The 26,907-nt window shown below is 45.1% G+C and overlaps 1 protein-coding gene across 1 annotated transcript in view; it reads right to left on the reverse strand.

The window, feature by feature from the left end:
• Positions 1-26,907, reverse strand: part of SOS1 (SOS Ras/Rac guanine nucleotide exchange factor 1) — a 556,506-nt gene that overhangs the window by 359,910 nt on the left and 169,689 nt on the right. Inside the window, exon 6 of the mRNA XM_085611592.1 lies at positions 15,545-15,688. Within this exon, the coding sequence (XP_085467718.1) occupies positions 15,545-15,688 (144 nt within the window). The remainder of the gene's footprint in view (positions 1-15,544; positions 15,689-26,907) is intronic.

Raw genomic sequence — 26,907 nt, forward strand, 5'->3', positions numbered from 1 at the left:
AAGAGGAGCAGCCAGCTTTCGGTCGTAAAAAGTTTGGAGTCTGGGGTTATAAACACCCCCAGATATCGAAAACCCTCCGTGGTCACCTCTACCTTGCATCCCAGGGGGATTGTTCCAATTTATAGCATACCTGGAATATTTTCCGAAGTTTGTGAATATGTTTAATATCCCATGTAGGGATCTACAGGGGGAGGCGAGATACAGCAAGATGTCATCGGCATAGAGCGATATTCGGTCATCATGCCCTTCCGCCCACTTCAACCCTCCCACCATGACATCTCGTCTGACCCAGGAGGCAAGCGGCTCTAACATTAGGGAGAAGATCAGGGGGGACAGAGGACACCCTTGTCTGGTGCCTCTTTTCAGTGAGAAGACTCGAGACGTGTAGTTAATTACTCTGACTCGCCCACGAATATCTGTATATAGCCGCTTCACCCAGCCCATGAATTTTGGACCAAAGCCCATGCATCTCAGTACCTCGAATAAAATATGGCCATTCGATGGAATCGAACGCCATAGAGGCATCCAGGGATAGGACCACTGCGTCTTCCTCTATACACTCCAGGCGTGTGAGCACGCTGTGGAGGCAACTGATATTGAGGGCCGTACTTCTCCCTGGCATGAAGCCAGATTAATCTGGGTGGACCAACGATGAAATAACCGTGAACAAGCGTAATGCCAGCACTTTCACGAGGATCTTTGCCGACGTCATCCAGTGAGTGTGTGTTTCTGTAAATTTTAAATATGTTTAATATATATATAGGGAAAACCCTATGGAAGAATGAGTGGGTGTATAAGTGTGTGAATGGATGATTTAGTAGGTGCGTGACTGACTCTATAAGTGAGTCATTAAACATATCTTACTCCAGACTAGTGACTAAACTGTGTGAATGTCTGTATCTGTCTGTCTGTTGGCGTATAAGCGGCTGCATGGTTTTGTGAATAGCTATATGAGAGTTTCTATGGGTTATTGATTGGTTGTCTGAGTATCTGTTTGGGTGCCTGAGTGTTTGTGTGGGTGGGGTGTGTGTGACTCTATGCATACATGTGTGAGTGGGTGATTCTATGGGTGCATGGTTTTAAGAGTGCATCTGTGATGGAGTGAATGGTTGGGTGAGTGTATGCATGGTTGGGTGAGTGTATGCATGGGTGTGTTAGTGATTCAATGTATATCTCAGTGGTACATGTGTGAGTACATATGTGAAAGGCAGTATATATGTGTGTAAGAGTATATAAGTGGGTATATGTGAGTGTGATTGTTAGAGTGGCTGTATGGATGAGTATGTGCTTGTATCAGTGATTGTATAAGAGCGTAAGAATGTAGTACTATTTTTATGAGTAAGTGAACTTGTGTGTGTATAACTGCATAGGTGAGTAAATGGGAGTGTGATTAATTATTAGCATGACTGACTAGGTGTGAGAGTACCTCTATGGATGATTGGTGGTGTGTGAGTGTCTATGTAGGTGTAGAAATGCATATGATAGTCCTGTACTGAGTGACTGTAAGTATGAGTGACTGTACAGGTGAGTGAGTGGATGTGTGTGTAGATCTAAGAGTCAATGAGTGGGTATGTAGGTATTGGAGTATCTATGGTTTTGAGAATGGAAAAAGGGTGTGAGAAGATGCACTAATTTATCACATGGATGACGTCATCAGTGATGTCATCAGTGATGTCATTTCAGATGTCATCAGTGATGTCATCAGTGATGTCACTGACCATGTCATGAGTGATGTAATATGTGACGTCATCAGCAGTGCATTGCGGGGGCGCGAGTTATAGTTATAGTTAGCTGAACTAACTATAACGGGGGAATTTCTAGGGTTTTGTACGAGGGAAATGTCCAGCTAACTATAACGCCCCTGAAACCTATGGTTTTTTCAGTATATATATATATATATATTTACTCAAAAAACCATAGGTTTCACACACGTTATAGTTAGGAATTAGCATTTAAAAATCCTTGCAAATTGACTTAAAAAACCATAGGTTTCACACATGTTATAGTTAGCTGGACATTTCACTCGTGAAAAACCATTGAAATTCCCCCGTTATAGTTAGTGCAGGCAACTATAACTCACGCGACCGCAATCCTCTGCTGATGACGTCAGATATTACATCACTGTATTTAGACACTTATTTACCCATGTCTTCTTCCATTAATTTTTAGCTATACATATATTACAAATATTTTTTTTTCAGAAAGACATGTCATCAGTGATGTAATATCTCACGTCATCAGCAGAGGATTGCGGTCGCGTGAGTTATAGTTGCCTGCACTAACTATAACGGGGGAATTTCAATGGTTTTTCACGAGTGAAATGTCCAGCTAACTATAACATGTGTGAAACCTATGGTTTTTTTAAGTGAATTTGCAAGGTTTTTTAAATGCTAATTCCTAACTATAACGTGTGCGAAACCTATGGTTTTTTCAGTGAATTTGTACGTTTTTTTAAATGCTAAGTTATGTATTTTTTTTTTAAGGTTTTTCACCGTGCGCTTACCGTACGCGCACGGTGCGCATCGCGCCCCGCGCACCCACATTACGCAGTTCGCGGAATTTTTCTGAATTTTTGGCCCTTGGGGGTCCTTCTGGGACCCCCTGACAAAGGCTAGGGGGTCAGGAACTGTCCACCCTGCCCCCTTTTCACGTTCTCCACCTTTGTTTTTCACCCCCTCAGACTGCGAGAGACAAAATGGCGGCCGACACTTCCTGGTTTCGACCGATTCGAATGTTTACTAAGATCTAACAACCAATCAGAATCGCGCTCGCGCACGGCAGCGTACGGTAAGTTTTACCGTACGCGCACGGTGCGCGCTTATAGATATATATATATGCTTTTAAATGCTATTTTCTCAGGAAATACTGAACAGATTTACACCAGACCTGCAAAAGGCACATCCCTGACCTGAGGACTACCTCTCTGCCAAATTTCAAGTAATTCTGTTCAGCCGTTCGGGCTGTAGCTTGGACTAAAGGTCCTATGGAAAAATGCATGGGGAAAACGCGTTTTGGGACCCCCCTTTTTCTCAGCCCCCGCTTGACGAATCCCCCCCCGAGACTTACAGGGAAGGAGCGGAGCACCCAACCTATTTTGAAAATTTCGCGAGGATTCGTCAATCGGCGCCAAAGTTATTCCAAATAGAATGTTGCGGATTTCCTATGGAAACACGATCCCAACTATAACTATCTACTGGCGACCGCCAGTAGATAATATATATACACACACATATATATATATATATATATATACACACACATATATGTAAACATATGCATGTATATGCATAAAATGCATACATATATATGTTCGTCAAAAAAGCACCTTTGTGGACGGTGGGTAGTGCTAAAATAATCCTAAATGCAACATTAATCTGTAGATCAATGGTTTGAACATGAAACAGTGCATAGAATATTTGCAGTATTAACAAGGAAAGGAAAAACAAATATGCATAGATATATTTAAGAAACATATACTGCATCCAAAACATCAGCTAATGAACCTCTCTTGAAAGAGGCTTACCTTAACAAAATAGGTTCCTTTAATACTGCCTGTCCCACGGATGCGTCCGCACGTTGTGATGACTCCAGGCAGTAATGCTGCGTAAACGTGTGCGTCGTTTTCCACGTCGCAGCTCTGCAGATTTTTTCAAGTGGCACTCCAGCAAATAGAGCAGTTGATGCTGAAACTGCTCTAGTGGAGTGCGCTCTCACAGTCCTTGATAATTACTTGCCAGCTTTGTCATGGCAAAATTGTATTGCGCTCGCTATCCACCTAGCTATGGTAGCTTTAGAGACTACAGTGCCCTGACAGCTTTGACCATAAGCTATGAATAACTGATTTGATTTCCGTATGTCTTTAGTCCTTTTGTAAATAAAATTTAAGACATTTCTTCAGGTCTAGAGTGTGGAGTGCTCTTTCCACAGGCGTTGAAGGGTTCGGGAAGAAAGTTCTCATAATGACTGGCTCGTTCAAATGGAATTGCAAAGGAACTTTTGGGATGAACTTAGGGTTTGTCCTCAGAATTACCATTTGATCAGTGAAGTGCAAGAAAGTATGGGATATGGTAAAAGCCTGTATTTCACTAACCCTTCTGGTTAAGCACTTCAATTCTGCCTTGTGAATGGTCTCAAATGGCTCTTTTAGCAATTGAGATAACACCACATTAAGTTGTCATTCCGGGGGTGGGGCTCAGATGGGTGGGAAAACTCTAAACAGTCCTTTCATGAATTGCTTTACGACTCTTGAGGACCTTAAAGATGGAGTATGTGGCGATTGCCTGTATCTTGATATAGTAGCCAGATGAACTCTAACAGACGAGTGTGAAAGACCAGACTTTGCTGAAGAGAGCAAATAAGGTAGGACTTCTTCTGAAGTATAGAGAAAGGGATGTACTTCATTGCGCTTGCACCATAAACAAAAACGCTTCCACTTAAGCCAGTTTTATTGGTGCTGTCAGCCCTAGACTTGCCAATAATGTCCTTGCAGTCTTGCGCAATGTTCACATTTTTAAATTCAAAGAATTCAGGAGCCACGCATGCAGTTGCAGAGAAGCTGGCTCCAGGTGACATACTTGGCCTTTGTTCTTGGTCAACAGCGTTGGGTGTTGGCGATAGGCGGATGGGCTGAGCTTCCGACAGGAGGAGTTCCGTGTACCAGTGTTGTCTGGGCCACCTGGGGGCTATCAGCAGAACGAGACAGTGTTCCCATTTCATCTTCACGAGGACCCTGGGTATCAGAGGAATGGGGGGAAAAGCGTATGCATAGATCCCCGACCAGCGCATCAAATGAGCATTCCCCCGAGAGTTTGGGAGAGGGAATCTTCTTGCGAAGAATCAGCATTTGGAGTTGATCTGGGTCGCAAACAGGTCCAGCGCTGGCTTTCCCCAGATTGCAAATATCTTTTCCAGTTGTTCTTGTTCCAGCTCCCACTCGTGTCAGCTGTCGTTCGTTCTGCTCAAAGCATCCGCTAAGGTGTTCCGGAGACCTGGGACATGTTCCGCTGTCAAGGAAATTCAGTGGAGCGTCAGCCAGTTCCATAACTGCTGGGCGTCCTGTGACAGAGTCAGGGATTTTGTGCCTCCTTGTTTGTTGATATAAAACATGCTAGTGGTGTTGTACGTTCGGATCGACACCGACGACCCCTGTATTCGAGGAAGGAAAGCCTGAAGAGAGAGGAAATTGGCTTTCAATTCCAATCTGTTTATGTGCATTTGTCGCTGAGCCAAGGGCCACTTCCCTTGCACTTGCAGGTCCTGTAAGTGTCCTCACCAGCCTTCCATAGAAGCATCTGTTGTTACTATGTAATCTGGAATGACTGGAAGAAAAGACTGGCCCTGGGACAGATGTGATTTCTGAGTCCACCACCGTAAAGCCTCTTTTATCCGAGGAGTGACGTTGACCACGTTGTCGAATGAACCTTTGGTTTGAATCTATTGACGTTGTAGTTCCTCTTGAAGAGGCCTCATGTGCAAGCGAGTCAGCGACAAGAGATCTATTGCCGAAGAGAGCACTCCCAGTAGAGATTTGTACGCTCTCACAGAAATGCACTTTTTTCTGGACAGTTTGAGTGCTAATGCTTGCACCCTTTGTTGTCTTTCCTGGGAAAGAAAGGCTTTGTTGTAGATGGTGTCCAATCTGGCACCCAGAAATGTCATTATACGGTTCGGTAGGATCGAAGATTTTTGGCAATTGATTGAGAGGCCCAATTTGTGAAAAAGAGTGAGGGAATCGTCGGTTGCCTTTTTCACTAGGCGAGAAGATGGTGTCTTTAGCAGCCAGTCGTCCAGGTAAGGGAATACCTGATGACCTTTGATTCACAGGGCTGCTGCCACTGGAGCTAAAAAAAATTGGGAAAGTCCGTGGAGCCGATTTGAGGCCAAATGGAATGACTCGGAATTGATAGTGGGTACCAGCCACTGTGAACCGTAAGAATTTCCTGTGCTTCGGATGAATAGGGTCATGAAAGTATGCATCCTCGAGATCCAATGAAGTCATGAAATCGCCACCGTTGAGGCATCGTAGGATGTCTGAAAGTGTGACCATCCTGAATGTTTGACTCTTTAGGAATTTGTTCAATTTCCTGAGGTCTAGGATAGGGCTCCACTCTCCCGACTTTTTGCGAATGAGAAAGAAGCGGGAGTAGAAGCCTTTCCTTCTCTGAGAAAAAGGGACGCCCCTTTTTGAAGCATGATCCTTGCTTCCCTTTTGAGTAAGTGAAGACGAGGGGGGTGCAATCCACTGGGAGGGGCATTGGGAGGTATTTGAATGAATTCCAAAGTGTGGCCATAAGAGATGAGATCCAGGGCCCACTTGTCTGATGTCGCACCACTGGTTGATAGGTTTGGAGATTTTCGCACCATTCAGGGGGAAAGGAAAAGCAGCTGGTACCCTGTTGCAATCATTGCTTGCGGCCGGAGTCAAGGCCTTGAGATCCTGGCTTTCGTCTGGAGACTTGCCAAGAGAAACCAGCTGTAGTCGCTTGGCGGTAGGATTGCTGCTGATATCCTTGTCGATCTTGTGGCTGGTAGGTCTGGTATGACTGTGAACGCTGGTAAGTCCCCCGATAATTTCAGAAACCCCTACCTCGAGCTCCCCGAAAGGGCACCTTGTGGTACCGAAGGGTTCCAAGCGGCTTAGCAGTATCAGTATCTTCTTCAATGGCAGTAAGCGCCTCATCAATATGGCTGCCAAATAGGCTGTCGCCATCACAGGCCATATCCAAAATTTTGGTCTGAACTTCAGGGCGGATATTTGTTGCTTTTAACCACACTTGTCGCCTCAAAACGGCAGCAACAGCTAACTGCCGGAAACCAGTCGTGGCAATGTCCATAGCAATGTCAGTTATTTCTGACTCTGCTCTTTCTCCTTCTGTGAGTATTTTAATAAATTCCTCTTTACTGTATTCCGGAATTATATCCCTCATCGTACCTATATCAGACCACATTTGCCTATCATAACGGTCAAAATGGCAAGAGCGTTAGCAGCCCTAACTGAAACTGCTGCCATTGATGAAAATCTCTTTCCAATTGAATCAAGGCGCCAACCCTTCTTGTCTGGTGGAGAAGTGATAGGAGTAGACTGATTTTTTTGATAGTCTCTGGGCTGCCTGAGAAATCACAGTCAGGCTTGGGCCGACTCATTAGACACGCTGGAGAGTCCTCCGGGGCTCTTTATTTTTCGGCCAACCTTGGTAGCACATGAACCACAGAAGCTGGCGCCTTCATGACTTTGATTCCTTCCTGCCAAATATGATCAATTACAGGTATTGATCTGCCTGTCTTTCTTGCTTGGCCTTTAAAATCAGAGGAAACAGTTCGATAGATGTACGATTGTTGGAAGAGGAAATCTACTAGTGGCTCTGTCCAAAATATTGTGAAATTTTCCGATATCCTCCTGAGGCGAGTCTGAAGGACGATGAGCTGGCGGGTATGGCGTTGGTGGTATGTAGTCATCCCCCTCATCAGTGGGTGGAAGAGGGCCTGGTATCTTTCCTTCTTCCTGCTCCTCTTCAGATGTAGTAGGGTCTTCTCTGCGAGGAAGAGGAGTCATGGAACATGGTGCCAAGACAGGAGTGGCAGGAGGTGGAGGTAGCAGTGTTTGAGGAGCTACCAGCAGAGGTGGAGGAGTTACAACATTATCCTCTTGAGGAGGAAACCTTCTTTTGTAATCCGCCAACATATTCTGAAGATGTAGTATTAATGCCAGAGGAAAGTGTGCAGACTGTTGTCCAGGCTGCTCAAAATACTTGTATTGTTGACACTGAGCATGAGGGGCCAGATAATGCTGGTAATACTGCTCCTCATCACCATAGTCATCGTCCTCCTCTTGATACTTAACGTTAAGCTCAGAAGGACTATGTGCCGTTCCAAACTGCCTTCGTCCTCATCCGTATCCTCTATATTAAAAGATGGCTGGGAGGTAGCGGAGAAATCTTTGGTTTCCTGAATTGGATTTGAGCAGATTGCTGGAACGGAGTTGAAGGACCTGCATACAAAACTGGATTTTTTTATGTTGGTGCCGTCATCGACGGAGAAATTCTTGTCGTCGACGGGGATGTAGTCGACGGTAACCCAGTCATAGTCAACGGTATTGCAACAGCCAGTGGGATTGCCATTAATGGAACAGTTTCTGTCGACGACGGTGTCGCCGTCGACTGTGGTTTCGTCGTCTGCTGTTTCATCATTGAAGGTGGTGTCATCGTCAATGTCTTTGTCGACGATGGCTTCGTCGACGATGAGGTCTTCTCTCGTCAACGGTGTAGCCGTCAACGATAAAGGCAACGTCGACAGTATGGATCCTTTTATACTTACCGTCTATGTAGTTAACGCCGTCGACGATTTTGACGACGAGAGAGTCACAGTAGTCGTCGTTGAAGTAGACACAGGCGTCGATGGTGAACTTGACGCTGTAGAAGTTTTTGGGCTAGTTTTACCTCTGGAATGGCTAGATGACTGTTTTTTTCTTTGACGATCCTGAAGACTAAAGGGATCCAATCTCTGAGGAGACCTTGGGCTGTTTCTACTGTTTAAGAGATTCCTTGGTCAAATGAGAGACTTTAAAATGCTTCTTTCTCTCTTCAGGTTGAACCTCAGGCAACCTGGGCCTCTTGTGTGACAGAGGACATGTCGCTATCCACATCAGAGGAAGCAGACTGCTTCTTTTTTAGCCATATTAGAAGTCTTCCATCTCTATCCCTCAGGGTTGTGGTTGAGAAGGGGCGGCATATCTTAAATTGTTTTGTCTCATGGCTGGGATAGAAACAATAAATACAATCCTTGTGTGCATCGTCCACATGCACTCTCTTCTTCCCACAGGATTTACAAGCTCTAAATAATTCTTTTTTATCAGACATTCTTCTGAAAGAAATCTAAATTAGACTTATCTGAGAAAACTGAAGAACCTGAGCGGAGCTCAGGGAGACTCTCTTACACAACGAAGTACGGTGATAATCTGAGGGACTCTCTTGGGAAGGTTCTAGAGGGTGCTGGCTGCTGATTGGCTAGGTTTTTAGTTTGGTCCTTTTTGTATAAGGAGACTAATAGGCTATAGAGTATATGGTTGCCACCATAATAGCCTGTGGAGATATACTATTTACTACTTTGTTATTTATGTACCGTGGGACTCCCACTACGACGACGGGGAATGATTCAGGCATGTGAATCTATGAAAGTTACCTCAATACTGGATAAGAGGTGAGTAATGCCCTTAAGAAATCTATTTACAATAGGGGACTTGAAAAGAGAAGGCTGATCAGGAAGCCGAAGTAAGGCCGAAAGATAGCCTTTGAGGATGCCTAGAGCAGAGCCCTGCCGGGCCACAGAAAGAATGAAGAGGAGAACCTCTGATAAAGTGACAGAAAGGGGGTCCAAAGCCTTTGCTGTGTACCAAGCCACAAATTTGTTCTATCTATAGACATATACCGTTTTAGTGGAGGAACGCCTGGCTGCCAAGATTACATTACAGACTTCGGGACTAAGGTTGAAAGCGGTCAACTGTCGCCGCTCAATCCCCATGCAAGGAGGTGGAGGCTGGACAGGTTCGGGTGGAGGACCGTCCCCTGCTGCTGTGACAGAAGATCTTCCCGAAGATGCAGTCAGATCGGAGGATCGATGGCCATGTACAATAGCTCGTGATACCAGACTCTTCATGCCCAATCCGGAGCCACAAGAATGACTTGGGCCTGGTCGTGCTTGATCTTCTTCAGCACTCCGGGCAGAAGTGGTATAGGCGGAAAGGCGTATATACGAATGCAACTCCACTCGCGACGAAAAGCATCGGGGAGCGAGTGCTGCCTTGGAAATTCCAACGCGCAGAACTGCTGACATTGCCTTCTCTTCGGTGGCGAACAGATTTAATCAAAGCTCTCCCCACCTTTGAATGAAGACACCATTCGTGATCCATCATGCACCTGCAGCTGAGTTCATCCGCAATGGCGTTTAGGGAACCTGCCAGGTGTTTAACCACCAGGGACATGCCTTGATGTTCCAGCCATGTCCAAAGGCGAGGAGCCTCTTGACATAGGGTCCACGACCCCACCCCGCCCTGTTTGTACCACATGGCCGTGGTGTTGTCCGTAAACACCTGCACTACTCTTCCCCGAACAGAGGGAAGGAATGCCTTCAGTGCAAGACGAATCGCCCAGAGCGCCAGAAGGTTGATGTGGAGCACGGACTCCGCCGGAGACCAGAGAGCTCTGATCTCCGCCTCCCCATTTGGCCGCCCCACCCCAGAACTGATCCATCTGTCACCACTGTGAACTCTAGTTGGGGAAGGGAGAGGGATCTGCCATAGACCCAATCCTGGTTCGTTAACCACCACTGCAATTGGTGTGCAGAGCCCTCCGAGATCTGGACGCAATCGGAAAGATTCCCCTGTTGCTGTGCTCACTGAAACTTCAGGTCCCACTGCAGAGCCCGCATATGCCACCTAGCATGATCCACCAGCAGGATGCAGGAAGCCCAGCAGCCTCAGGGTCATTCGGACCAAAACCCGGGACAGAGGCTGAAACTTCGGAATCATAGCCCGAATATCCCTGACTCGCTGTTCGGGAGGATAAGCCCGAAACCTCGCAGTATCCAGAACCGCCTGATAAAAAGGAGCTTCTGAGAGGGAATCCGGTGTGACTTCGACAAGTTCATAGTGAACCCCAGCTAATGCAGGAGGTCTGCCGTAATCTTGAGGTGGGAGATAACAGCCTGGGGGGAACTCTGCTTCAACAGCCAGTCATCGAGGTAGGGGACGACTGGAAGCCCTGATTTGCGCAGATGAGCTGCGACCACCACTATCACTTTCCTGAACACCCGAGGGGTGCTGGTAAGGCCCATGGGGAGCACAGTAAACTGAAAATGCTTGTGGCCTACTGTGAAACGTAGGTAACACCGGTGGGCAGGCAGGCAGGACGGGGATGTGAAAATAGGCGTCCTGCATGTCCAACGCTACCATCCAGTCTCCAGGGTCTAGGGTAGACAGGACCTGAGCTAGTGTCAACATTTTGAACTTCTACTTCCGGAGGAAACAGTTGACGTCCCTAAGATCCAAGATAGAACGCAGGCCTTTGTCCTTCTTGAGTACCAGGAAGTAGTGGTAATAACAACCGTGACCTAATTCTGGCACAGGGTCTCGCTCGATAGCTCCCTTGGCCAAGAGAGCCGTAACTTCAGATGGGCCAAATGATCTTCCGACATGCGATGGAGGGAGGGGTAGTCTCGAAGGGGAGGGAGTAGCCCCTTCAGACTATCTGCAAAACCCACTTGTCTGACGTGATGTTGTGCCAGTGGGGGAGGTGATAGAGAATCCTGCCGCCCACTGGCAACAGGTGGCCCTGAAAAGTCGGACTTGAAAGGTTTGGAGGCTGTTGCAGAGAGGGCGCTGGTAGACTGGCCTGCCCACTGGCTCCCAGACCCATGATGCTGGGTCCTACGTCCTCGGCCACGCAGAGGCTGTGTAGCTGATGCAGGTCTGTCACTCTGGGTGGAACATGGTGGGGCACCCCATACCATAGCCACGAAAGGGGCGAAAAGCAGACTGCACTGGGCGAGAGGTGGTAGCGAGGCCCAAGGATCTGGCCGCAGTCCTAGAATCCGTAAAGCGCTTGAGAGCGTTGTCCGCTTGGTCACCAAACAAGCGACAGCCATCACAGGGCACGGCCAAAAGCGTCAATTGGACATCGCCCAAAAGACCAATCGACCTCAGCCAGGCATAGCGTCTCAAGGCTACTGACGTTGAAACCGTCCTGCGTAGCGGGTCAGCGGTGTCCAGCCCGAACTTCGCTACATCTCTACCCTCAGCAACTGCATGGGAGTGAGCAGCCCAGGCCTCCTCCAGGCACTGCGACAGCATCTGCGTGACAGTGTTACAGACAGAGTGGGTATAACGGCCCAAGAGACATGCGGTGTTCACCGAACGCAGTCCTAAGCTGGAGGAAGAAAACATCTTCTTCCCAAGATGATCCAGTTTCTAGAATTCCCTATATGGGTGAGCAGTAGGGAATGCACCTTTGGAAGTTGAGGCTTGGACCACCAAGCTCTCGGGGGTAGGGTGTTGGGAGAGGAGAATGGGGTAACCTGGGGCCGGGCAGTGGTGTCTGGCAATCCTCTTATCCACAGGAGCCCCTGTGCTGGGCTTGGATCAAGTGCCCAGAAGGACGTCCCTGAGGGCCTCATTGAACGGTAGCAGGGGCTCGGAAGAGGCCGCTGCCGGTTGAAGCACCTCGGTCACGGCATTGGTTCTGACCGCAACCATAGGAAGCTCAAGGTTTAAGGCTTCAGCTGCCCTATGCAACGCCACAGTGTAAGAGGCTCCCTCATCCGTAGCCACGGTAGGGGGAGAAAGCATACCAAGGTCTGGGGAGGTGTTCAGACCACTGGCTTCAAACTCCTCTCTCCAGTCCGGTTCATCCAACTAGTCTGCCAAAGGGTCAACAGACCCCTCCCAGTCCTCCTCACCCTCCTCTGGCTGCCACTCAGGGTAATAAGGAACACCAGGGTAGAGCAGTGGTACAAACGTACCGGTGGCGGTCGACACCGGTCCGGCTCAGTGTCCAAGTCGAGGAGGAGGCCGGGGTCAACGCCGGCTAGGGACCCAACCGATGTTGGAGGGGGTGGCGGTGTCGTCAATGGATTCGATGCCGGAGGTGTCCGGCGCCGATCCGGATCCTTGCCTGGATCCCAGGGGGCCCTGCAACACCGGGGCCAAAGCTGCTGGCACCGAAGGCCTAGAAGCCCCAGCCGAGTCTGCGGGGCCCGAAGGAGCGCCGGCGGGATCAGGCTGCCCAAAAATGGAATTGAGCGCTTCGTAAAAACTATGAAGTTGGGCAGGGGTCACTCCGGCTCCCGGGAAATGAGGGAAGCTCTGAGCCGACCCATTAGGCTCCAAGGGCGGAGCCGGAGGACAATGACCTTCCGCATTCCACGTTGCGTCGGCCGACGGACAGGGAGAACGCGAAGAGCGATGGTGCTTCTTCGCCTTCTTTTTGTGCTTCGACTTACCCGAAGACTTCGAAGAAGAGTGTTGGTGGTGACTCTGAGGCCGGTCATGCGACCTCCCTCTCGACTGGGACCTCAAGCGGCGCGGAGCTGACTGCCGAGCCTCCAGAAGCTTTCGGGACCACTCCGGCAAAGACTTCGGATTCATGGCCCGACAGTCGGAGCACGACTTCGGGCTGTGGTCTCGCTCCAGGCAATACAGGCACACATGGTGCGGGTCCGTGCCCGACATCAATTTGTGACAAGAGTCACAAGGTTTGAAGCAGGTCCACCAATGTGACATCCTTGTGCACCAGGAGTCGAACAACTCGAAAAAGATGTTGATGATAAGTCGAAAAAAGCTAGTCAAAAAATGACTAAGGTACCGCTCTCTCCGGATCTGAGCTGGCTGGCGCGGAAAAAGAAAGAACTGATGTCAGCGCGTAGGGGCGTTGTCTAAGTAGATATCACAACGTCATCCCAGCGATCACAACGCAGACGATGAACGCAGAGTCGCCTGACGCCACCTGCCGACGTGCAAGGGTACTGCTACGAAAAAAATTCTCCGGATCCAGTCTGAAGCCTGGGGGTAATTCTAAGGTAAGGAATCTATAACTAATAGTCTCTTTCAGATAGATCATAAAAGTTCAAAATCAATAAAAGAAACTGGTCGCTATAAAGAAGATGTTTACACATACCGAACATACAGCTCTTATTCTCGTATGCGCATCACAATAAATGAAACTAAATACTGCCCCCTCACCATGCAATAAAGACAAAACCTAAAATATCCTGAATTCTTTATGAATTTTTATATTTCAGACACAACAATACAGCACAAGAAGCAAACATATTTGACTTGGCAGTTTACACTCAGCATTTGTTTTCTCTAAGCTTTCTCAAATCATTTTCTCTCACTTCATCAAGAACCTTCTGGTCTCTTAGACAAACCTAATCTTCACTCAGTTCTCTCCATGCATCAATCCATTCATGCATTACAGCTTTACTCACAGCCAAAGCCTTCTCGTATCAGCCAAATAAAAGCGCATGTAGGATTTACTTACAAGATCCTTCTCGGCATTTGCATAATCAACAACATCTGCAGTTTCAGCATGTACGCTTGTCTTTTCCCCATGTATATTACTAATTAGTTTTGTTGACTTTTTGATATAAGAACAAAGGCAAACAACAGGACACGTCTGTATTAAGAAACTTAGCAATCCACTAGATAGGGAAGTGATTTAAGCCCTCATCAATGAATTCAAGGCCTTTGGGGGGAACTGTTGCAGAGGGCAGAGCTGGAAACAGGGAAGTTTGTAGACAAAGAAAAGACATGACCACAACCAGGTAAGGCGATAAATGGTGAAACTAGTAGCGATGGATCGCCCAATGGAATCCGTGGTATTCAGGCCACAATGAATTGTGGATTTGGCAGCGCCGTGGCCATCCTGGCTTAGGTTAGGACAGGGTGGAGGTCTTCCGAGACACCTGGGAGGACTTGAGCAACTGAATCCAAGAGAGCATGGGAATTTTGCAGTCCAGCAGGCAACTGGCACTGCCTGCCCTATGGGCCAAACTAGTGGCTGTAAAAAGCCTATTCCCTTCTCTCAAACACATTGTTGGGAACCTTGAACTACATGATGTATTCAGACACCATGGTACCGCTCAGATTTTACTTTCATTGGCCATTGCTTATAATCCCATTCAACATATATACTTGGAGACATGCACGCATTTATAATTCAGTTAAATATGTAACATAGTACACCCTTAACTGGCACCAACAGAGCAGCCCAAGAAATGTATTACATCTCAAATAAGGGTGGGTTAAGGGTCCTCTTGCTTTTCTTTTCTAGGTTTCACTAGATAAACATTGGCATTTCCTTAGTTTTCTAGATTCAAGAAACATGCTTTTTTTCTTGAAAGGAGAATCCTTACAAAAAACGTCCGAAGAGAGGCACGATCCTCATTATAGGAAGCAGCACTTGTGGAGCTACCTTTTTTGGGTTTGAAAGAAAGCTTTGACAAGTCTCAAACAGCAATGTGGTGTTTAGTGCATAAACCAACACCATATAAGTAATCATGAGAATATCGATTGAGTTTATTTGGTCAATTGCGATTGCATCATAGCTACAATGTTTTCTGAACGGGCTCATCTTATGATAAACAAATTCACATATTCACCAAAAAAGAATGAGCTCTTGCCAAGGTCTATCAATAGCAAGCACTTAGAGAATCTTATTTTTAAATGTCTGCAAGGAAAACCAGTAGAACAGTAAACACCTGCACAAGAAAGGGTTAAAATGCTGGAGAAAAGAAATATGAATGTGGAATGATTATCTGAATGAGGTATTAAAGTAACACCATGAGTGAATTGCAATCTTGAATGTTTCTAGTTGGACAATGTAAAATAAAAATAAAAAGCTTGTAAATCTGAAACAGATCCAGCACTTGGAAATGATAATGTACGTCTTTGAGTAATATTAGAAGATGTGGTTTAAGCTGCAGATCTAAAATGCAAAACTCATCCTCTTGAGGTGTATATGTGGTAAATATCGGTTACAAAAATACTGCTTACCTCTGCTAGATCTTCAAAACAACTCCCCACTAAAGGATGGGGACTGCTTTCATCTGTCATTTCCACAGTGTCTTCTATATGACCCAAAAGCTTTACACTAAGTTCATGAATGTCAACTATACGACTAAAAATGGTTTCTACAACCTGAAAAGCAAAGAATGCTACATTAGTTAAACGTAGAAACAGACTTTTGATACGATTTCTAGCAGACTTGAACACCATTTTCAGGATATTTTCACTTTTATGAATTGCTAATGTCATACAATATAAATAATGCATTAACAGCAAATGCTATAGATATTTAACAGTTGTAATTCCTAGGACTGTTTTCCGGTCCAAAAGTCAATTTTATTTTATCTGTGTCTGACTCAACAACAAAGACTTTAAAATGAGTTGCAGGCATATTCAACACTGCACAGATTTGCCCCTCTTAGGCCAAAAATAATTAGTTACAAGAAAAATGTTTTATAAAAGAAGACAACTTTGTTTCTAATGAGGAGTCATTAGTCCCAGGCACGTTGTCTTTCTTCATTCAGACACATGCAAGCGTAGCAAGATAAATGCTAAAAGTAAATTTAATGTTAAATGGTACTTTTAATGTAAACCAAGGCATACTTATTTGTTTAATGTACTTATACCTTGCTACGCTTGCATTAAAAGTACCATTTAAATTCTAAAATCTAAACAGACAAAAGTAACAATGTCACATCCAGTAATCCATATCATCCTTCAGACTACTATCACCAGTGGTTCAAATACAAAAGCAACAGCTTGCACACCTGTTCTGATTTATTTTCAACATAGAGAAAGCTTGTAAGTGCTGCATTGAAATCTAAGTAGGGATTGATTCATTTTGTTAAATGCATTCAAGTCAGGAAGAAAAAGCACTGCTCTGCATATGCTAATGTCAAACCATCCAAAGAAGCATGAACACAGACGACTGATACAACTTCCTAAGTTCATAGGGTCATAATTTGCTGCCCTCAAAATGCATAGCCTAAGCCATCACTAGAAAGTGATGGATGAGTCTTGTAAAAATAGAACATGCTTTATTCATCTTCAACAAAACATGTTTCCCTTAAACGAGACAGCAAGTATCAGTGGTGTGCAACAGTCCACATGCTTGACCACAGGCTGAAGAATAACTTGCTCCTATTAAGGCTTCGCCATAAGACTGATGCAGCATATTGGGTAGAGTATTGTCCTCACCCTGTATGTGTAACCGGCCTTGTTCTTAGTGCTGCTCAGTGGATGCTGGACCGACCCAGAGCATTGTAGGAGTACAAGTGAATGACACTGCAACCGATGAGGTCGCAATTGATTTTAGAGTGCACGGTGTGGCCAATTCTACGTGGGCCAGTGTTGTTGACTTCCTTGGCTTATGAGAATTTGTCCTTACCCTTCTGGACTCTATTCAACCTGATCTGAGGAATTTTGTTAAGGTCTTTCCAGACGTCATCGTGGTGGGAGTCCAGAGTTTGTCTTGGATGTCAGAAGTTGAAAAAGGAGAGAAGTAAGCAAACTGGTACAATCGTTGAAAGGGAACTAAGCCTCAGCCCCCAAAATTACAGGATGAATAGGGGAGAAAGGGGGGACCGGGATACTTTTACTAGTTTTCATAAACTGCTCCTCTAGCGGAAGGATGAGGCATCAATTTTTGTGACAGTAATAGTGACAATATGGTTCTCATAACCAATGCTATTGCTAAAGCCTGTGATCTTTGGCAAAGGCTAACGATCAGCCTTAGTCTCAAGCCAGCAGAATATTTAACACAGCAAAACTCCCATCTGCAGATTATCCCACCGGTGGGATCAGCCCAAGAAATTTTAGAAGCAGTGAAAAAGATCAAGACTGGAAAGGAGGATATTATCCAATCTGGTCAGAAGCCCTCAAAAAATGGAGCCCACTCCGAGGACTGAATGTGGGACTGCTTCCCTAAATATTACCTCCTCACAGAGTCTTTTACAAGAGAAGGACATTGTTAGGGAAAATGGAGACCCGAGTCAAAATGAGGAGCATGACTCAGTATCAACTATGTGGTGTCTAACACTGGGAAAGATCCATGTATGTTTGTATGTGGTATTTGTATAGCGTGAATCTAGCTATAAACATTACTAAAAAGGATTTGGGGAGCTGTACAGGGTTGAAGACAAGTATAAAGTCAATGGTTGATAGGAGAGGTAAGTGGTTATTGGACTGTTACTGCATTGTGATGTAGTGTTCTTTAAAGAGGCTAGACTTTATAGGTCATGTAATTTAGCCAGGCTTGAACTGTTTTTTGCTTGTACGTCTTGGCAAACAATAGACATTCTGTCTGGGGTTGAGTTTCAGGTAGGCACTGGACATCCAGGTCTAAATGAGGCACTGTTTGAGGCTTTAGATGACTGGTACAGAGGAAATCTTCAGGTAAGTTTTAGATCATCAGCATTTTAGTGAATATTGGTAATGTTATCTGTGAGTAGAGCTCAAAGGGGATCCATGTAGAGGCTGAAGAGTACAGGAGACAATATGGAACCATGGGGGACTCCACAGGTAATAGGAATCTTTTGGAACTTGAAGATGCTGATATAAACAAACCAGTGTCAACGGAAAAGGCAAGAGGAGAACCAGTAAAGGATATTGCATGTATATCTGATTTGAGACTCCAGGGTATGGGTAAGTGCTGGATCACAAACTGAGCTGAAAGCAGCTGAGAAGTGCTGCAATATCAGGAGGCAGGGGTCATGTAAGAAATTGGGTTATTAGTTGAGTTGATTGGCAGGTACTCACCTAACGTAAAAATCACAATCAATGCCAGGGTGAACCACTAAAGTCACTAAATACACCTGAACTCAACTACCTGGTAAGTATGACACAGAGCAGACACGCTTAAGTTAGAGGCAATGGATAAAGTAGTTAAGCAGTACTAAACAGTAGTAAAGTCAAAATGCAAAGCAACAAAAATTCGAAAACAAATTTAGAAAAATAGAATACAATTATTTAAAACAGAATGACAAAAATCCAATAATGTGAACGGCAGTTATGAATATTAAAAGTTTTAAGTTGAAATAGCGCCAATAAGCAACAAAGTGCAAATGAAAACCGATGGTCGCGGTACAACAGGACCTAGGTGCAATTTGAAGCTAACGGACACAATAACCACACTGTTCAATTAATCTTAATCATGAAGCACATGTATTCTATACAAGAATAACATTGGTTCAATAAATATATTGAAAACGTCCCACTGTGTATTCTCGGTTTACTTCTCTGAGAATAATTGAGCACAAGTGACTTAGCGAAAGGTTCTGCACTGTTTCCACGATCCCTGAGGGGTCAGAGTTGTCATGTTCAGTGGTGGTCAGAAACCATTCGCTCCCTGGTAGGTTAGGGGGGCGTACGGTGGCACTGTGAGCTAGCTGGTCTATAGGCCAACACATCTTGTGGGGATGTGCAGCATCAGTCTTGGCACCAAGCCCCTAGTTCATTTTGTTCAAACAATGCACAGATCCTAGGTATTAGTAGGAACTACAAGACAAAAGATTTCACTTTCCAACTTTAGTCCTTTAAGACACAATCCACCACTTCAAAAGCCTCCAAGAATGCCTGAGGAGTAACTTAGAGACTCGAAGGGTAACAGGTAGAGGGCAAAAGGAGGGTTCAGTCCAGGTACAGTTGCCACTGATCAGTAATGCAGATGCAGGAAAAGGTCACCTGTGGGTTTTTGTGTCTCTGAAACTTTAACTGGCGGTCAGCCTTATAACTCTTGGAGTTCACTTCTTTGCCCTGAGTACAAGACGGAGAACAAGTCCAGTCTCTTAGGCTCGTCTGATGTCCAGACAGCAAGTTGATATTCCGCAGGTCCAAGAGAGTTCTGAAGCGGGTGCTTGGAGATGCCACATTTAAGCATGACACAAACTAGTAAGTGGGAATGACACGTGGGTATGCTCTAACCAACGGGGTAAAGGTTCCCGGGCTAACGCCACCCACTCAAGGTATTTTTAAGATGTCGAAAGCCTTCAGCCACACTAAACTTGTGTTCTGAAGGCCGAGTGTATGGGGAGTATATGAATATATATATATATATATATATATATATATATATATATATATATATATATATATATATATATATATATATATATATAAGGCGTTCTCCAACCAGTAAAAAAATGGCCTCACTTGGCACTCCTTAGGGTTGTGTTTTATTAAGGTGAGAAATTACATCCAAGTGTAATTAGATTACAATTTTCTTTTATCCTTTTTCGTTGTTTCCAGAATAGTAATGTTTCAATTCACATTACATTGTAGGATTTATTTCAACTTCTTCACATATTTAAAGAAACACCAATGCATTTCGGGCAGTGCCCTTCATCAGGGGTTAGTTCCTGCCTGCCATCCAGCATACGATAGATAAAAGCTATGCTCCGTAACCGCCTGTAAATACGAAGGTATTCTAACGCATGCCAGTAGGCAGTAACTATCCCCTGATGAAGGGTGTGGCAAACCCAAAAGAAGTGAGAGTCAGCTCCTACCAGGGAGACTAATGTCGACACTAAAATTTGGCTGGCAACTCTTGAAAGGGGGTTGACAACAAACTCCAAATGTGCCACATAGGGCAAATTTCCAACAGATCTTCTTGATCTATGGTCAGGAGGGCACTAACTGCAATATGTAAGGTAGTGGTCCTGTGCTGCAGCTTGATACTAAACACACTAGGGGTCATACAGAAGATGGGTGGCATTGATGTCTTCTTGGATTTGAGCATAAGACTATTCTTCCAATGAGTTTGCTGAGGAAGGATAGGTAAGTGAAGGACCAGCAGTTGGCGAGGTCATCAGTGTCTAAAGTAGGTCTCTTTAGGAGTGGGAGGATTTGGCCTGTCTTGAGAGTTTCTGGGAAGATGCCTTGAGTGAAGGAGGCATTGCCAATGGTGAGCACGGTTTAGAGAGTTTCCTTATAGACTACTTTGATGACGGACAACGGAAAGGCATCATGTTCCTAGGAATAGGATGTTAGGGTGTAGTGACAAAGATAGAGTGTGTTGTGCAAAGTAAAGTGAGTAAAGGACATAGAAACATCTGATCATCGTTGGCTTCCAAAGAAGAGGGTGGATGTCTGTGAAATATAAAGCACTCTACACTACGAACAGAAGGTTACAGGGTATCATTTTCTGTTGGTAGCATTTGTGGCTGTATATATACACATGCTTCACAAAAACTATAAAGCAGTCCCTCTCCAAAGTGGTGGCCAGTGAGCAGATGGTGAAGTTGTTTGAAAATGTGTTTTAAGTGGAGCTTGGGCAATTAAAGCCTGTAGACAAACTAGAACATCTATACACAGTTATGCTTAGGGAAGGTGTTTGGCTCTGACCAAGTAGCAGCCTAGCAGATAACTGCCAAAGAGATATTACCCAAAAAGGCTAACATAGTCCCCTTTTGGTAAGAGTTTGCTCTTGGGAGCACGGGGACTGTGAGAGTGTCCTCAGCATTACAGGTTTGGATGTATTTAAATATCCACCTGGCAATTGCCGCTTTTAAGATGGCATGACCCGTGTGGGGTTATGCAAAGGTAACTAAAAGTTGATTGGACTTTCTAAGAGGCTTAGTTCTATCAATGTAAAACATAACCACCCTCTTAACATCCAGAGTGTGGAAGACCCTTTTTGCTATGGTTGAGGGAAGAAGGCGGGGAGCTCAATGGTATGGATCTTGTGAAAAGTTGATATGACTTTAGGCAGAAATTTTACAGCTGGTACCAAAAACTACTCCATCTTTGAGAACCTGGATGAACTGTTCCTGTACTGTAAGAGCTTGGAACTCACCAATGCATCTGATGGAGGTGATTGCATCTGATGGAGGGGATTGCAACTAGGAATGCCACCTTTGGAGGTATAAGATTGTAGGAGCTCAAATGGTGGAATCATAGGTTGTACGAGTGTCACATTCAGGTTTCACACTGGTCCGGGGGATGTCTAGGGAGATATGACCCTCTTTAGACTCTTCATGAAAGCAGTCATTACTGGGACATTAACAAGAGATAAAGGTTGCATGTTCTAAACGTAGACTGCAAGTGCAAATAAGTGTAAGTGTCTGGAAGCCCTTTTTAAAGGTGCAGGAGTTTAGAAACCACCTTCCACACAAAAAAGTTAAATACGTTCAAATGTTTAGAGATGCAGTAATGCATGAACCTTTTCCAACAAGACATACAGCAAGAAAGCATAGTGGACTTTCACCATTCCCGTATGATAGCTTTGCATTCTAGTGGAAGATTGAGGTAGCTGTACTTTAGGCACTCAGGTGCCCGATCACAAGACTCAACTGTTGGGCATCTCACTATCTAAGCTGACCCTGAAGTGGAGTGAGAAGGTACGACCTCAAGGCTATCTTCTCATGGGGACTGACTGACCCCTCAGCCATCTTGCATAGGCTGCAGCAACTAGGTTGAGAGTCAGAAACCAGTCTCTTATTCTTCACCATCTATGGCATGAGGGGGAGAGGCAGAAAAGCACTGGCATATCTCCATGACCAGTTCATACACAGTGCATTGCCCATTGACTGTGGGAGCTCGTACATGGAGTGAAGTTTTGACAGTTTTTTTTTTGGGAGTGGCAAACAAGTCTTTTGTTGGAGTTACCCACCTACAAAGAACTTGTGGGTGGAGTTTCCACTTTTTTACTGATTGATGGGTCCTGCTGAGCAAGTCAACAAAGTTTTTCTCTGCTCCCCTGCTCTGCCTGCAGGTAGATATTGTAGGTCACTCAATGCTAAATTTCCTGAGCTGGTGCAGAAAGTTGAGGGGACATGGTGATTCCCTTCTTCTGGATTTAAAATGTGGTTGTCATGTTGCCCGTTTTAATTCGTACTGTTTTCCTCTGTATTTTGTGCGGCGGCCCTGGTGCTGAGTGGTCCATGTGCCTCTGATAATCATCTCAAAGAGGCGAGTTACATCAATGGGGATGGTCAACTGGAAAAGGATCTAGGAAGGGCAAAATTGTGTTACTATTCCACCAAAGCAGCATGCTTATCCTTGATTAGTAGCAACAGTAGGTGCTCCCAATGTCCTTCCGCTTAAGCCCAATGCAGAGAAGCACTCCTAAAATTGGCACAAGTGTAGCCAGGCATATGATACAATATGCATGAAGCCATCATTTCATTACAATCGAACAGTGATGGAACAGTGTGTCTGAAAAATTGGCAGCAGCTGCTGAAATGCTTTCTCTCTATTTGTTAGGGTACGCTTTGCCTGTTACCGTATTTATTACAGAGCCGAAGAAGGGCTGAACCTGTTGCGGTTGGAGATTCAATTTGTTCTCATTGATGGTGAACCCTTGGCTTTGAATTAGGGGCACTGGCGTTTGAGTGTGCACTAGGCATTTCTGTTTGCTGCTGCTTTTGATCAACCAATCATCAAATTAAGGAAATATATGTATGGTGTTTCTGTGCAGGTGCACTGCCACTACCGTTAGACACGTTGTCAAGACAATTGGAACTGTAGTGGCACTGAAGGGAAGGACCTTGAAATGGTACTGTCACCAATTTACCACAAACCAAAGGTAATGGTGATGCATTGGCTGAAATGGATGTGAAAGTAAGCATCTTTCAGATCCATTGCTGACATGACGTCACTTTGGCATGGCAGCGGAACAACATCCTGCAAGGTGACATGTGAGAGTTTAGAGACGATAAATCTGTTCAATGTTAGGAAATTGGCGATGTTGATGTACTTTTTCATTTTTCCAGCATAGAGGCTTAACAGATGATCACCATCAAATGGAAGTTTAGTAGGTGTTGTCGCACCTCAGGCTTAATGTCTAACACCCTAAGCCCGCATCCTCCTCCACCTTATGCCAGTGGAGCATGCTGGTATTAACACTCCTTGCAGCCGTATCTATTGCATCAAGGGTACAGCTAGTATTAGCAATATTGATATTTTCCCCTCAGCAACCAACTATTGGCCAATTTTACGATGGGCCTCTGGTAGGTGTTTTACCTTATATTTACCCTCAGCGGTACCTGGACAGAAAGCCTACCGAATTGGAGAAGCACCAGTGCATGGCTGCACCAAGTGCTACATGCTTCCATGTATCCCCGATCCGCTTAGACTCTGTCAAACTGAGGGGCATCACCTGTGTAGAAGACCTTTCACAGGCAGGGTGAACCACCAAGGTACAATCTGTTCAAGTGAATAAGCTGGGTTGTTTGTGGCAGGCATATACTTATTTTCTACAATTGGAGTAACCACCCTAGCTTTCCATAGCTCCCTAAAAATTACCAGGAGCTGATTTGAGTATACCCTTCAACACTGCGAAGTAGTGAATAGAGTCTATCAGAATCGACTTCAGATCAGAGAGCTGTTTTGTAGAGCTGCAGAGCCAAGGTGTTGTGGTTTCTAGCTAGAGTGTGACATGTCTGAGCCTCAGACTAAGGTGGAGTAGAAGGGCAGAGCCATTTAGTCCACATTGTTGGGATCTTTTTGGATATCAACCCAGCTACACAAGTCTGGGGCATTCTGGCAGGAAGTACCGAAGGTTTGTGTCATTTCTGGCTCAACACTGGACAGGATGACAGACTCCTTTGGGAGTGGTGCTTTCCCTCCATTGAGGAACGTTTTGGGGCTGGAGACTGACTTTGAGGCACTGTCGAAAAGCATGGCATAGACTTAGTTTTTAGTCTCAGTCGTACAATGCTGATGCTACGAGGAACTTTGCATCCTCCTCAATGTTAAAGCACTCAGGAATTAGCTTCCAGACTTCCTTGAGCTGCTGGTTTTCTGGCGGGCCCGTTTTCTTCTCCTTCGACACAATACAAGTCTACAACGCCAAATATGTCAGGTGTCCCCGCAAGGTTTCCCCCTGCATCATCTGATAGGTCTTCTTCCACTCCAGTCCCAGAGTGATTTTTTGCAGTGGAAGGTAAAGCGTTTTTTTTTTTGTCTCTTTATTGGCACTTTGTTAACATACATTACATTGCAGAACCAGTAAATTTAATGTATTATCTTTTCAACACAGTTTTTGAGGACATTATCCGACAATATTAGTGCATGCAATTATCTGCCAGTGGGTCGACACAAGAGATCCGCTTAGTGGCTAGTGAATCCTACCCACTTTACTCAATAGAACTGATAGTTACATCTGTTTGTGTGTACTCGATAATGTTCCCTCGTGAGTAGTGGTGTGTCTTGACTTCTCTGGGGTCGTTGCAGTCGTGGGGAGAAGTGCTGAAATGCCATTTATTAATCATGTATGGAAAGGCATAACATTAAAAAAATGAATAGTACATAAACCAAACAACTCAACAAGCGAAGGTTAGGGAAGTGTTCGAGAGGCGTTTTATGGGTGGTGAACATTGTGGAATAATTTATATCAAGGCAAGCTCAGTCTGTAGCTGCGCCTAGTGTAGTCATGTGGTTCCATGTCGTTTCGCAAGGGGGAAAAAGTGCAGAGGGGGTCACAATCGCTCTCTAATTCTACTTTGATCAGCCCTGGTCTGTCCCCATTGATCTCAATACCTCAGTCCGTGGGGGTCCCACAATCTTCATCCGAACTACTGGAATGGCTCGGGTGTTCCCAAACAAATAGGGTATCTTTCCAGAGGTCTGAGATTGGATGCTGGCATAAGATCTTTAACTCTTCTCTATACAGTGCTCTACCCTTGGATCCAACCCATTTAGTCACCTCTTGGGTCCAAGTGTTAATCTGCGGCCCTGTTGTCAACTTCCACGTCACCGCAATTCGTCTCCTGGCCAGCACCAAGGCCAAGTCTATAAGGAAAATGCTACTTACCAGTATGCATCTGTTCTTGGCATGTAGAGCTGCAGATCCACACACTTCGCATTAGATCGCCATCTGGTGTTGGGCTCGGATGCTTGCACCTTGTTGTTATCTAGGAAGAAGTCTTCGTAGTCACGAGATAGTGGACTCCTCTCTTGGACGATAGTGTGCATGGGCATCGACTCCATCCTCAGATTGTTTTTCGCCATGTTGGGAAATGATGGAGTTAGTAGAAAAGAAAAAGGATGTCCATGTGTATATATCTAAATAAGACAGTACTGGAATAGATACAGGTCCCGGGGAGGCGGGTGGGAGTGTGTGGATCTGCAGCTCTACATGCCAAGAACAGATGCATACTGGTAAGTAGCATTTTCCGTTCGAGGCATATCAGCTGCAGATCACACACTTAGCATAGACTTTACAGCAGTGTCTCCCCTAGCGGTGGTCACCTGTATTGGCTGCAGTAGTTTGAAAGAGTGTTTAAGAACAGCTTGGCCTACAGAAGCTTGTTGTTTGGCCTGCACGTCAACACAATAGTGTTTAGTGAAGGTGTGTGTTGTAGACCATGTGGCTGCCTTACAAATGTCTTCTAGGGGAATGTTCCCTAAGAATGCCATGGAAGCCCCTAGTTTGCGTGTTGAATGCGCACTAGGGGGAATTGTTAATGTGCGTTTAGCCTTTTGGTAGCATATTTGGATACATTTTACAATCCACCTTGCAATCCCAACTTTGGAGATGGGATTACCTTTATGAGGTGGGGAGAAAGCTACAAACAATTGTTTTGTCTTCCGAAAGGATTTAGTCCTGTCAATGTAATAAAGTATAGCTCTTTTGACGTCTAGCGTGTGAAGAGCTCTCTCTGCTACGGAGTATGGATTTTGAAAAAATACAAGTAACTCCACAGATTGGTTAAGATGGAATGCAGAGATGACTTTAGGAAGGATTTTTGGATTTGTTCTGAGTACCACTTTGTTACTACGTATTTGTAAGAAAGGTTCCTGTTTGGTTAAAGCCTGGAACTCACTTACTCCTCTGAGAGAGGTGATTGTAATAAGGAAAGATACTTTCCAGGTGAGGAACTGAAGTTCACATTTATGCAGAAGTTCAAATGGGGGTCCCATGAGTCTAGTAAGGACAATGTTGAGATTCCACACCGGAGAGGGTGGTAATCTGGGAGGAATGATTCTTTTAAGGCCCTCCATGAAGGCTTTAATTGCTGGGACCCGAAAAAAGTGATGTGTTGTCTGTTTTGTAAGTAAGCAGCAAGTGCTGCTAGATGTAGACGTATGGATGAGTATGCTAAATTACATCTTTGAAAATGTAGTAAGTTGCAAATGATGTTCTGGATGGAGGCATTCAGTGGATGAATATTATTGATAGTGCAGTAAATGGAAAATCTTTTCCATTTTGCCGCATAGCAAGCTCTAGTGGTAGGGCGCCTGGCTTCTTTAATGATGTTCATGCAGTCCGGTGGAAGGTTAAGGTAACCGAACTCTAGGACTTCAGGAGCCAGATCGCCAGATTCAGCTGAGTTGGATCGGGGTGCCTTATCTCTCCATGGTTCTGCATTAGTAGTGATGGGGAAAGGCGTAGTTTTTGGTGTGGGACTAGT

The sequence above is a fragment of the Triturus cristatus genome, chromosome 6 (assembly GCF_964204655.1).
Source record: "Triturus cristatus chromosome 6, aTriCri1.1, whole genome shotgun sequence".
NCBI lineage: Eukaryota > Metazoa > Chordata > Amphibia > Caudata > Salamandridae > Triturus > Triturus cristatus.